Below are 13,554 nucleotides of genomic sequence, written 5' to 3'. Positions count from 1 at the left end.
TTCAAATTTGACTACGTAAGAATTAAATATTCTGTGTACTATAGATACCATATCACAAAAGGCTAGTTTCTATTATAAATAAGGAGGACCCAGAAATTGATAAAAGACCAAGAAAGATATGAGTAAAGGATAGGAAGAGACAGATCACAGAAATGATGCTCAACCTCGCTCAAAGAAAAACATAAATTAAACGGTGAGACAGCACTGTTTACCTATAGGATAAGCAAAAATCCAATTGTTCGATAAATACAATGCCCTGATAAAACTAAAGGGAAATGGGTTCTAGCAGACACTGGTAATAAGTATAAAATGTATAATCATCAGGATAATTTGGCATCACACATGAAAATTAAAAATGAATATTCTTTCTCTCTCTTTTTTTTTTTTGGCAGAGTCTTGCTCTGTAGCCCTGGCTAGAGTGCAATGGCATGATCATAGCTCGCTGCAACCTCGAACTCCTAGGCTTAGCAATCATCCTGCCTCAACCTCCTGAATAGCTGGGATTTATCACTATTCCTGGCTGATTTTTCTACTGTTTGTAGAGGTGGATATCTCATTCTTGCCCAGACTGATCTTGAATTCCTGACCTCAAGTAATCCTCCCACTTTGGTCCCCCAGAGTTCTAGGATCACAGCCGTCAGCTAACCATACCTGGCCTTCTTTCTAACTCAAAAATTCTACTTGTAGAAATGTAACCTACAGGTCTATATGCACACATGCAAACTATGTATGAGATAGAATGTCCATTAATTAATATGAGACCAGTTAATTATGATACACCCAGACAATGAATTATTATGAAAAACAATTTTTTTTTGAGATGGAGTCTCACTTTGTTGTCCAGGCGAAAGTGCTATGGCATCAGTCTGGTTCACAACAACCCCAAACTCCTGGGTTCAAGTAATCCTCCTGCCTCAGACTCCTGAGTAGGTGGGACTGACTACAGGTACCTGCCACAATGCCCAGCTAATCTATTTTTCATAGATATAGGGTCTTACTATTGCTCAGGCTGTCTGAAACTCCTGAGCTCAAGCACTCCTGCTTCAGCCTTCCAGAGTGCCAGGATTATAGAAGTGAGCCACCGTGACCAACCTGTTGTTGTCTGTTTTAAGAGCCTGGGGCTGGGTGTAAGGTGGGTATTCACTATGTTGTCCAGGCTAGACTCAAACTCCTGGGCTCAAGCAATTCTCTAGCCTCAGCCTCCCAAGCAGTCGGGACTACAGGCACGCACCACCACACCTAGCTGTGTTTTATTTTTAACAGAGTTTTGGTAGAGAATACATTAATAATCATTAGGAGACCCAGAGGCTAAAAGAACAGTGGACATAATGCAATAGATGTGACTACACATTTCCAAAACACATCTACCTTCTCTGTCATCTCAATAAGCAACCTGTGCTTCACTTCCCTCAGAAAGAATGTCTTTAGCATAATCGCATTTTACTCAAAGCTATATGAGCTTCATAGCTGTTCATTTAAGTCATCATTTCGACTTGCCTACAAGGCTAAGCAAATCATAGGTACTAATTTGTGGCTTTAAAACCACCACCTTACCCTTCATTACCAGAGTCAGCTTCAATAAAGAAGAGTCATTTGAGGCATTGTAAAAATTTTAAAACCTACCACACAGAAGTCTGCGGTGAACAGGCAGTAGAATCAGTAAGTAAATAATTCTATAAAACATCCATACTCAAGACTTGGTAAAGTGGTACCTAACTTTGTTTCTGAAGTAGGGATAGAAGAGAAAAAGGCATTATGCCTTGTATGCATATATTTAACTCCTTATTTGGTCGTCAAAAAATCCAATGAGAAAAATGTTTTAAAGCCCAAACTGAATCTCAGACAGGTAAGTACTTACCCGATATCACGAGCTGTTAAGTGATCGAGCCAGAATTTAAAAACATGTACATCTGACTCCAAAGCCTGTTTTGTCCTCCTACACTAAGACATCACTCTTCCTTAGGCATGTATGAAGTAAACATGAGGTAATTTAAAATAATTCATTTGGTAAATGAAACCCATGCATTCATCTACTCAACAGATATTTAAGAGATAGCTATCATGTTAACTACTAGGCTAGACGTGTTTTGTTTGAATAAACTGAGACTTGACAGCTTAAGGAACTTGTCGTAAAACATATTGCCGTCAAGTAATGAGAAGACCAAAACTCATAAAGTCCTACTTTAGAGACCACACTCTCAACTACTTCACTATCTTGCCTCTCTAATATTTAAAGGAAAACATGAGTGAAGCATCAGTGTTTTCCATTGCAGTGGAAAGAAGAGTAAGCCATTTAACTCCACAAAGGAGGACTCCTGAGGGTCCCACTGGCTGAAAAGGGAAATGTTTATTCTTTTCTCAAAGCAATTTCATAGTCTTACACACAGTCATACTGGATATGAATAGTATTAGCAGTAAAGAGTCCTAACTGCTTGATAATAAATAATATTACCACTTTATATTTGTTTAGTTCTTTTAAGTTTTCCAAAATGTTTTCACATACGTTATTTTAATAGCTATAACTATCCACAGCTCCCTACCTTTATTCCTTCAGAATAAAGCCAAAAGATCTGGCGTGTACCCAAGATCCCTTGTATCTCTGCCTTTCTAGCTTAATTTGCTATAAGTCATACTGATAATATTTATGTATCAGCCACACCACCTCGTGAAGGTTCTACCTTTGTTCATGGCCCTATATATATCGCCTAGAATGGTCTTGTTACTCACCTGATAAATTCCTGCTGCTCTTTCAAGAACCAGTTCAAATATCTTCCCTGTGTTACCTTTAGTTCAATAAATTAATCATTCCCTTCTCAGTGACCATCGGTTCATTTTTTACATCCAGCATAGGATTTATTATAATTATACGTGTGTTTTCTTTTTTCCCCAAAGACAGAGCTCCTTGAGAACAGACACTGTCTTTCTCAGCTTTGTTTCCCCAGTGCCAAAATCATAGAAGAGTCAGTATTTATGAAATGAACATAAGCCACTAAAACAGAAATCAGAAAACCTAAGTTTCAAACAAATATGCAAAAGAAATTTAAAGCTCAGTTTTTTCAGCTCTATAAAATAAGTAATTTTCAATTCAATTAAACATACATAGCAATGATTACACTCCCTAGTCAATAGTTTCACAGATAATATTCTTAGAATTCTCAAGAAAGGTCACAAAAAATCCAAATAGTTGTCATTACCTCCTCCATCATGACATCTTGCGTGGCTGAGATTTCTCCTTTGGTTGCTCCACTGTGTACCAGGTTGCGCAGTCGTATACAGAACTCTCTCATCTGTGACAGAAACTTAGTCAGCACTCCAATATTTACCCAAATTCAACTTAAATAAGCCTAACAGACCAATACTTGTTCTGTTTTGAAGTATATCTCAGCCAAGACCTGAATCAAAGTTCATAAAAGTGTATTTTCCCCTAGCTAGTCTACTTAAACACACAGCTAAAAATTCATAAGGAGAAAAGACAATTTATTCCCAAAGAATACTAGATGGAACTGCTCTTGCTCTGCAAATGTGACATTATGTACCTGGACATGGGGAAAACATCTGATCCTATAATGCTTACCACCCTTAGAAGACGTAGGAAATAAGATGGTTATGTCACTAAGCCACTCTAATAGATTTTTATTTATTAATATATTTTTCACAGTTGTGCACTATTTTTCTGCAAAATCACTGTGACTATGGTTATGTCAACACCAAATATAGTTTTCACTATTTTGGCTTCCAATTTTAAGAGATACCCAAGATAAAGGTGAGTCTGAAATTTAACCAGGAGGATCTTGCTCCCACTCAAAATGGAATCCAGGCCAGGTATGGTGGCTCACACCTGTTATCCTAGCACTTTGAGAGGCCAAGGCAAGAGGACTGCTTGAGCCCAGGAGTTTGAAACCAGCCTGAGAAACATATCAAAACTATCTCTAGAAAAAAGTTTTAAAAAATTAGCAAGGTGTGGTGGTGCCTGCCTATAGTCCCAGGTACTCAGGAGGCAAAGCCAGGAGGATTGCTTGAGCCTAGGACTTTGAGATTACAGTGAGCTACGATCATGCCACTACACACTAGCCTGAGAGACAGACCAAGACCCTGTATCAAATAAAAAAACAACCCCAAATTGAAAACCCACACACACCCCTAGGAATCCAATGTTACATCATTAATGATCTTTTAGCCTTTGGATAAAGAGTTTCTGGGGTGAAAATATCCTACTTCTAATATTGAGAAATCACATTTATAGTTTATTTTAAAATGTAATCTTTCTTCCAGGGATGACAAATCCAGTTTTAACCCCCTAGATCAGGACAGGATTCTGACAAACTCCAAGTTCTCAAAAAAGCACAGCAGCATCTTATAGGATTTATAAGCCTCCTTGGAAAAATGGGCTGTGTAGAGGAGAATGATTCCTTAAGATACCTGAAGCAATAAAAAGCAGTTCTGTGACTACTTCAAATATTTAGTGGGTGAATAAACCACATAAACATGGTCTGGGGAAGTCTCAGAATGCATATTCTTTAGGGGGGTCTTGCAAATAGTTCTTTTTGATTCTACTAGTGCATAAGGCAGCCCACCTCTACTAGAACCACACGAGAGACACAGCACTCAGTGCTTGTGGTCCATATTAATTGTGTGACTTTCTTTCACAAATACTCCTAAGAAAACATTAAAATCAACAGAAATAAAAATGGAAGTTTTTTAAAAAGGAAAAAAACCACTTTAATTTCAATTATTTTTAAGGTTAATATGAACCTACATTGCTTTTATTTTGAGGCAGAGTCTCACTTTGTCGCTCCTGGCAGAGTGCCATGGTGTCATAGCTCACAGCAACCTTTAACTCTTGGGCTCAAGTGATTCTCTTGCCTCAGCTTCCCAAGTAGCTGGTACTACAGGCGCCCACCACAATACCTGGCTATTTTTAGAGGTGGGATCTTGCTATTGCTCAGGCTGGTCTCCAACTCCTGAGCTCAAGCAATCCACCTGCGTTGGCCTTCCAGAGTGCTCGGATTACAGGCATGAGCCACCATGCCCAGCCAGCTACATTGCTTTTGACTAACATTGACCATGAGTAACTATCTTGTATATCAACAGTGAACACTGAAATACCCAGGCAGTTATTTAAAAAATCAATTAGAGGGCGGCGCCTGTGGCTCAGTCGGTAAGGCGCCGGCCCCATATACCGAGGGTGGCGGGTTCAAACCCGGCCCCGGCTGAACTGCAACCAAAAAATAGCTGGGCGTTGTGGCGGGCGCCTGTAGTCCCAGCTGCTCTGGAGGCTGAGGCAAGAGAATCGCTTAAGCCCAGGAGTTGGAGGTCGCTGTGAGCTGTGTGAGGCCACGGCACTCTGCCGAGGGCCATAGAGTGAGACTCTGTCTCTACAAAAAAAAAAAAAAAAAAATCAATTAGAAGTTTTTTTTTTTTTTTTTTTTTTTTTGAGATAGTTTCACTGTGTCACTCTTGGTAGAATGCCATAGCAACCTCAAACTTTTGGGCTCAAGGGATTCTCCTGCCCCTTCCTCCCAAGTGGCTGGGAGTACAGGCACCTGTTACAACACCCGGCTATTTTTAGAGACAGGTTTTGCTCTTGTTTAGGCTGGTCTCGAACCTGTGAGCTCAGGCAATCCACCCGCCTCAGCCTCCCATACTGCTGGGATTACAGGCATGAGCCACTGTGCCTGGCCTCCAATTAGAAATTTTTTTGCATTTTTTTTTTTCTTGAGATAGTGTTTTATTCCATTTCCCAGGCTAGAGTGCAGTGGTGTCATCATAACTCACTGCAACCTCAAACCCGTGGGCTCAAGCCAATCCTCCTGCCTCAGCCTTCAAAATAGCTGGAACTGCAAGTACACACCACTACACCTAAGTTCTGTATTGTTTGAAAAGACAGGGTCTCACTGTGTTGCTAATCCTAAACTCCTGGCCCCATGTGATCCACCTGCCGTGGCCTCCCAAAGGACTTTGATTATAGGCATGAGCCACCACACCTGGCCAGAAGTTTTACAATATGCATAGTAAACTCAATTCCACCCTGCTCCACATATTATACCTTGTGATTCAGAATATCATTCATCCTTCGGGTTGCCTCTGTTGTGTAAGATTCAGGAAAGCATTTCTTAGGGACAACACCATATTTTTCTAAAAGAAAATACATTTTAGTGTTTAACAAGGTAAAAGTATATACCAGTATTAGAAACCTTGGCAAAAACAATTTAGAAAATCTTAACTTCATATTATTAAACAGGTTTCTTTCTTTCTTTCTTTCTTTATTTTTTGCAGTGTTTGGCCGGAGCTGGGTTTGAACCCGCCCCGGCATATGGGGCCAGCGCCCTACCCCTTTGAGCCACAGGTGCCGCCCTATTAAGCAGGTTTCTAATGTGTATATTTATCTTAGAATTAATTTTATTCTTTTTATTTACAATGCTTTGTTAAGTGCTCAGCATGATGAGGTTTCCCCAAAAGATCATGTTTATATGAGGATATTACCTAACGGTTGCAGTTTTAATGTGTTTCTTGATTATTTCATGGAATAGGAGATGAGTTTTTATATGGAAAATTACTTCTACTTAATACTGTCTTTTCTTTCCGAACCCTCCCTTTACTATACCTATCTCCTTACCCCCTCATTTAAGAAAGGCACTTTATAGGTGAGAATGTGAAATAAAGGTTCTTACAGCTAACAACATATCTTCTTGGAGACCAATTCTACTCTGTATCTAACCACAGAAGAAATGGCCTATACCTATAAAGCCTTGCTCAATCACCTGGACTTTGAGTTCCATTAAATAAAGTCTCTTACCAACAATATTGACAAGCATATCCCATTGCCCACCATCATTTGCAGGGTTCATAAGCAAATACTGCACCAGTCTCCCATCCTCAGGTTCCTTTTTCTGAGCTGTGTCCACAAAAGCATTCAAGAAGAAATAACAGCGTTCAACCTAAAGTTAAACAAAATTAAATTAAAGGAAGTTAAATAGAATTAAAAGAAAAGAGAATCAATAACTTTACCGGCATTGTCAACAGAATGGGAGTCATGGAATTAACATGGACTCTATATAATGTTGTTTTTTTTCTTTTTTAAAATACAAAACACTTCACAAATTTGCATGTCATCCTTGTATAGAAGCCATGCTAATCTTCTCTGTATCATTCTAATTTTGGTATAAGTGATGCTGAAACAAACACTACTAATACATATTTTTAAATTAAAATTGATAATTAAATGGGCGGCGCCTATGGCTCAGTGAGTAGGGCGCCGGCCCCATATGCCGAGGGTGGCGGGTTCAAGCCCAGCCCCGGCCAAACTGCAACAACAACAACAAAAAAAATTGATAATTAAATGAGTATATAGCTTTATAAGAATATTTAAAGTTTCTTCTTATTTCTGAAATAAAATTATTTGCTGATTTTCAGATAAGTACTGCCAGAAAAGGGGATATGGGTTCTAGAAAGGACTAAATAAGCTAAATAAAGATGCCAAAAAATTATTAAAATAAATTTTAAATAAATAAGTAAGCATTCAGGTGATCAATAGACTTATTTCATTATAAAGATTAGCCACCTACCAACAAAAAGTAAGTGGTTCTGGCTCTGAAAAGAGACAATTTTTGATACATTGGAAATCAGAATAAAAGGTATCCCACCGATAATAACAGGGCAGACTATAACTGGAAAAGCAAGAAATGAAGAGGTAGTCCTAGTAAGGTTGACATCAAAACAAAAGAATCTTGCCAGATTAGTCCCATACCTTGTCCCAGAAAAATAGGTAAGACTGACTAAACTCAAATTCTTCAATATTTAACTTTTTCATGAATGGAAGTCTCATAACATTCAGACAAGAAAAGATCCAGCATCGCCCTGAAATAAAAAAGCAAATCAAGAAATTAAGATGAGCATTCACATAGATTACATTGCCATGACAAGATTTGGACAATTCAAGACTAAATCAGAAAGAGCAGAAAGAATAAGAACAACAACAACAACAAAAAGGTAACAGCTGGCCATTAGTGGTGGGGGACCTGTAGTCCCTGCTACTTGGGAGCTAAAGCAGGAGGATCACTTGAGCCTAAGAGTTTGAGCTTGCTATGAGCTATGATGCCATGGCACTCTACTGAGGGCAACAACAACAAAAAAAAAGGTAGTAATTATTATTTGCAGGACATATACAAAACTAATATCTTTAACATATTAAAAAAATATGGCCAGGTGCGGTGGCTCATGACTATAATCCCAGCACTTTGGGAGGCTGAGGCGATTGCTTGAGGCCAGCAGTTTGAGACCAGCCTAAGGAACACACTGAGATCTCAACTCTACAAAAAATAAAATTAAAAAAAAGTTAGTCAGGTGTCATGGTGCATGCTTGGAATTCCAGCTATTCAGGAGGCTGAGGCAGAAGAATCTGCTTGAGCTCAAGATTAAGGTCGCAGGTGAGCTATGATGACGTCACTACACTCTAGCCTAGGTGACAGAGTAAGACCCTGCCTCAAAAAGAGTCCAAGCCAGGCGCAGTGGCTCACACCTGTAATACTAGCACTCTGGGAGCCAAGGCAGGTAGATCACTTAAATTCAAAAGTTCAAGACCAGACTGAGGGGAACCACCCAGCAGCCAGGGGATGAGTGGAGTCACAGCGAGACAGACCAGAACAGCCTATCCAAGTTTGTAGTCAGAGGTTTTATCTGAGGTAGAAAACACTATGGTAAAGTTTTGGTGTTCAAAATGACAGCAAGAGGCTCAGCGCCCTTAGCACAGTGGTTACAGCACCAACCACATACACCGAAGTTGGCGGGTTGGAACCTGGCCCAGGGCAGCTAACCAACAATGACAACTGCAACAAAAAATAGCCAGGCGTTGTGGCAGGTGCCTGTAGTCCCAGCTACTTGGGAGGCTACAGCAAGAGGATCATTTCAGCCCAAGAGTCTGAGGTTGCTGAGAGCTATGATGTCATGGCACTCTACCAAGAGCGACAAAGTAAGAGTCAAAAAAGAGTCCATTACAAGACTGGGCATAGTGGCTCATGCCTATAATTCCAGCATTTTGGGAGACTAAGGCAGGAAGATCTCTTGAGGTCAGAAGTTCACGACCAGTGTGGGCAACATAGTGAGACCACGCCTCTACAAAAAACTTCTTTTAATCAGCCAGGCATTGTGGCATACACCTTTAGTCCTACTCAAGAGGCTGAAATGAGAGGATTGCTTGAGCCTAGGTCTTTGAGGTTACAGTAAGCTAAAATTGTGTCTCTGTATCCCAACCTCAGCGACGAGTAAGACCTTGTCTATAAAATTAAAAATAAATAAATAAATAAAAGAATCCATTATAAATCGCCTAAGAAAATCACATTAGAAAAAGAAACACTATTGGAAAACCATGAGCAGAGATCACAAACAGATCATCAGATCATTCAGTGGCCAAAAAAGACATAAATGGCAAAGAAACATTTTTTCAAATTCATCAAAAGACACCTGGTAAGGCCAGGCACAGTGGCTCATGCCTGTAATCCCAGCACTCTGGGAGGCCGAGGCAGGTGGATTGCTTGAGCTCACGAGTTCAAGACCAGCCTGAGCAAAAAACAGACTCCATCTTTACTAAAAATAGAAAAACTGAGGCAAGAGGACTGCTTGAGCCCAAGTTGGAGGTTGCTGTGAGCTATGATGTGGCACTCTACCCAGGGCAACAGCTTGAGACTCCATCTCAAGAAAAAGAAAAAAAAGATACCTGATAAGTGGGGAGACATTTTTTAAATTGATAAAGCCCAATGTTGGCAAGGACTTGGGGAAATAAGCATTGTTATCATTCTGTATAGGGATCTAAATAGGTACAAAATACCTACATACAATCTGGCAATACCTAGCAAAAGCTTTATAAAGTTCCTGTCCTTTAATCCATGCATGATGTATCCCTGAAAATTTTATGCCAACCACCAACTGTAGAATAACATTCTTCATTTTTCCTCTAAGTATATAACCCAAAACTTCACAATGTCACCACTTCTACTGATTTAAGTCATCTTTAAAAGGCCTATTTACAACGATAGTCAACATTTTCATACAAAGTCGGGTCCTAGAATACCCTGTGCTCAAATTTCTCACTTTAAAAAAAACTAATTCAAACAAATGATCTCTGTAAGCACCCACAACTAGCATAGACTGGAGATTATTTCAGAGTAAAGCCTTTCCTAAACTGTACTCCACTTCAAACTAAACTGAGAATGCCCATTGTAAAAGTTATTACAGCCTTAAATATAAGGTAATTCTCTCTTTTCTGAAGGAAAATTCAGAGGGAAAAACTATTACTTACATTTGAGCATAACTTTTTTACAGATATGAAAAGATATTCGCAGTATTTTGGTAAGTGAAAAGGTAGGCAGGTTAACTGACAATGTATAAAATATCAACCTATAATTAAATACACACAAAGACCTGAGGGATATACAGAAAATAGTCACTTGGTAGTTTGCAAATATTCTATTCTATATTGAAAAGGAGTAACTTTGTAACAAAAAATATATATAATAAAATAACTAACTATAGTGCTTTTGGAAAAGTTACTAATGCCTTAGTATTGCTCATCCTTACCTTAGGTTTATCGGTATGCCACCTCCCTTCTGTACACTACATATTTCTAGTAGAAGAAATCTGGATGAACTGTTGATTTGAAAACTTCATGAAAGGCTTGGTGCCCATAGCTGAGTGAGTAGGGCACTAGCCACATACACCAAGGCTGGTGGGTTGGAGCTGGGCCTGGGCCTGACAACTACAACAACAAAATAGCCAGGCGCTGTGGCGGGCGCCTGTAGTCCCAGCTACTTGGGAGGCTGAGACAAGAGAATTGCTTAAGCTTAAGAGTTTGAGGTTGCTGTGAGCTGCAATGCCACAGCACTGTCTCAAAAAAAAAAAAAAAGAAAGAAAGAAAGAAAGAAAAAAAACAGAAAACTGTATGAAAATAGGCCAGGCGTGGTGGCTCACGCCTGTAGTCCCAGCACTGTGGGAGGCCGAGGCGGGTGGATTGCATGAGCTCAGAGGTTGGAGACCAGTATGAGCAGGAGTGAGCCAGAGTAAGACCCCGTCTCTACTAACATCAAAAACAGCAGGACAGAGCATCACCAGAGGAAGAAGAAAATGAACAACAACAACAAAAAAAAAAAAGAGTACTTCAAATGAAGAAGAATGAACAAGACAGCTGAAATTAAAAATAAAAAAAAAAAATTTAAAAAATGCATGAAAATAAAGTACATAGGTAACGTGCTACTTGGATTATTTATAAATAAAAATGATGCTACAGATTGTAGAAGACCTGATCTTTTCCAAATTAGCCTTTCCAGTCTTTTCCCTAAGAGGTCACTGTAATCTAATCTCTGTAGGACCACTGTGACATTACCAACTGAATCATTTGGAGCCTGAGAGCCTACACACCCCCAAGTTACTTTTCCTCTACAGCGGCACATTAATTTTTTTTTTTTGAAACAGAGTCTCACTATGTCTCCCTTGGTAGAGTGCCCTGGCATCACAGTTCACAGCAACCTCAAACTCTTGGGCTCAAGTGATTCTCTTGCCTTAGCCTCCCAAGTAGCTGGGACTACAGGTGCCCGCCACAACACCTGGTAATTTTTGTTGTTGTTGCAGTTGTAACTATTGTTTTAGCTGGCCCTGGCTGGGTTCGAACTCACCAGCCTCCGTGTATGTGCCCTACCCACTGAGCTACAGGCGCCACCAGCACATTAATTCTTGAAAGGTCTTGACTTTTTTCCTTGAAATTTAAAAATCAACTTTACAAAGGTTGCACATACAATAAAATATACCCACGTACACTTTGTGAGTGAGTTTTGACTGGCTCTCAACAAGTACTAATGTGCTCTCTGTATAGTTTTTAAATGGTTAAAGACTTTTAAAAATATCCTTTTAGTACAATTCTGTGTGAGAATATTCTTATATTTAGGTTTCTGGATAACTAACCTTTCACTGTAGCTGTTTTTCTGATAATGGTGCTACAGGAGATAGCAAAACAAGACTTCTTGATCAAAAAGGCGTGTGAACTGGATTTTTTTCTGCATTACAAAGTGGTCATTGGTGGGAACTCCTTCTATTAGCACGCACTAATTACCTTCAGTTGTAACCAAAAAGCAGATTTAAAAGTTACATTTGATGTGATTACATTATATGGTCTCTATTTCATACATTTGTATATGGCCTTCAGAGCAATTCTGAGGATTCCTCTACCTAGGGTATGAACATTTTTGCACTGTCTGATGGACTACAATCATTTAAAATCAAGACAGAATATAGTGAATTACACTCAAGCATATGATCATGGCCTGTCGCTTTAGCACCCAAACCAAATGTGCTAATAAGCAACACGGATAATGTTCCTGGAACTACCTTTACCAGTGCCTATTCTCTAGGAATTTACTAGAAGTTCTTTCAGTACAAATCTGTTCCCCCAAGACCATTCTTAAGATACCAAAACGGGACGCTGCCAAAAAGGTCAAACAAAGTATGCAAGAAGTTCAAGATTTCACCTGAGCTCTTCTGGTTGGTGACCGGCTTGCCTTCCTGAGGCACAGCGTGCTGGAACACATGCTGAGCAGCCTGTACCGTGGCTCTTTTCAGACAGATGTCCAGAAGGTCGTGGGTGGTCCCAACATTCTGAGCGAGTACGAACTGAGGGTCAGAATTCAGTTTCTGAATTAGAGCAGTTACCTTCTCCGAATTCAGTCCTGCTGGGAGAGCAAACAGCATTTAACACCAAAACAAGCCTGGAGAGGGCTGATCGTGACTCCCACACCCCGCGTCCAACTTCTTAGCGCATCTTGAGGTGACCACTGCAGCGGACAAGCCCTTTGCCGGCGTCCTCCTCCAAGATGCTGTCCTCCTCCAGCCCCCCAAAGCTGCATCCCTGCCATCACCCCCAGCCCCAGCCCCCGGCCTTCCCCGCTGCCGGCCTCCCGGGTACGGCTGAGCGTCTCCGGAGAGGACCCCGGCAGAGCCTCGGCTGGGGAACAGCCGCGTCTCACCCGCGCTGCTCATGGCGCCCACGCTGCCTGGCGGGGTAACGGTAGTTTTGGGGACCTCAGGCGAGCGCTGGGGTTGCACCGAGGCTCGCTGCCTAGGTGGCCAGACCTGCCTCTCGCACCCGGAGCGCCGGAAAAAGGAAACCGGCTCGGTGGCGGCGGGGAGGCCGAGGCCAGGAGAAACGGGGTCCGCGGAGGGACAAAACTCCCCCCTCGCGTTGCTGAGTCAGCGCCGTCGGGGCTGGCCCCGCCCGGGGGAGGGCCGCCGGGGACCGCGGAGCTGACGTGCCGGGTGCTGACCGTGCCCCCGCCCGGCACGTCCTGAGGCCGCTCCCGCCCCCGCTCCGGGCCGCGCGGTCACCCTGTCCTGCCCCGCGCCCCGCCGGGCGGTGTCAGGGCCCCGGGCCATCTGCGATCCCGCTTCCTGGCCACGCGGGCGCTCTCCCGCGGTCAGGCCCGCCCCAGGTGGCAGCCTGGGGAGGTCCCTACTGCGCCCAGAACCAAATACTCTAGCTTCGGAGAACTGACCCCATTAGCCTTCTGAGAAGCC

At 41.5% G+C, this 13,554-nt stretch overlaps 1 protein-coding gene and 1 non-coding gene across 3 annotated transcripts in view; both read right to left on the bottom strand.

The window, feature by feature from the left end:
- Nucleotides 1-13,327, bottom strand: part of BLMH (bleomycin hydrolase) — a 45,910-nt gene extending 32,583 nt beyond the window's left edge. The window contains exons 1-6 of one of the 2 annotated variants that reach the window (XM_053570893.1): nt 13,008-13,327; nt 12,513-12,713; nt 7,748-7,857; nt 6,797-6,938; nt 6,047-6,135; nt 3,195-3,287 (exon numbers count right to left, since the gene is read on the bottom strand). In XM_053570893.1, the coding sequence (XP_053426868.1) occupies nt 3,195-3,287; nt 6,047-6,135; nt 6,797-6,938; nt 7,748-7,857; nt 12,513-12,713; nt 13,008-13,020 (648 nt within the window). In that variant the 5' untranslated portion in view covers nt 13,021-13,327. The remainder of the gene's footprint in view (nt 1-3,194; nt 3,288-6,046; nt 6,136-6,796; nt 6,939-7,747; nt 7,858-12,512; nt 12,714-13,007) is intronic. The other variant, XM_053570894.1, reaches the window with a different exon arrangement.
- Nucleotides 7,079-7,185, bottom strand: LOC128571361 (U6 spliceosomal RNA). Its single transcript, XR_008375791.1, has one exon. It is a non-coding gene; the product is annotated as a U6 spliceosomal RNA (small nuclear RNA).
- Nucleotides 13,328-13,554: the final 227 nt, after the last annotated feature.

The sequence above is a fragment of the Nycticebus coucang genome, chromosome 18 (assembly GCF_027406575.1).
Source record: "Nycticebus coucang isolate mNycCou1 chromosome 18, mNycCou1.pri, whole genome shotgun sequence".
Lineage (NCBI taxonomy): Eukaryota > Metazoa > Chordata > Mammalia > Primates > Lorisidae > Nycticebus > Nycticebus coucang.
The sequence above is the reverse complement of the archived record's forward strand: the minus strand, read 5'-3'. Positions and strand labels throughout refer to the sequence as shown.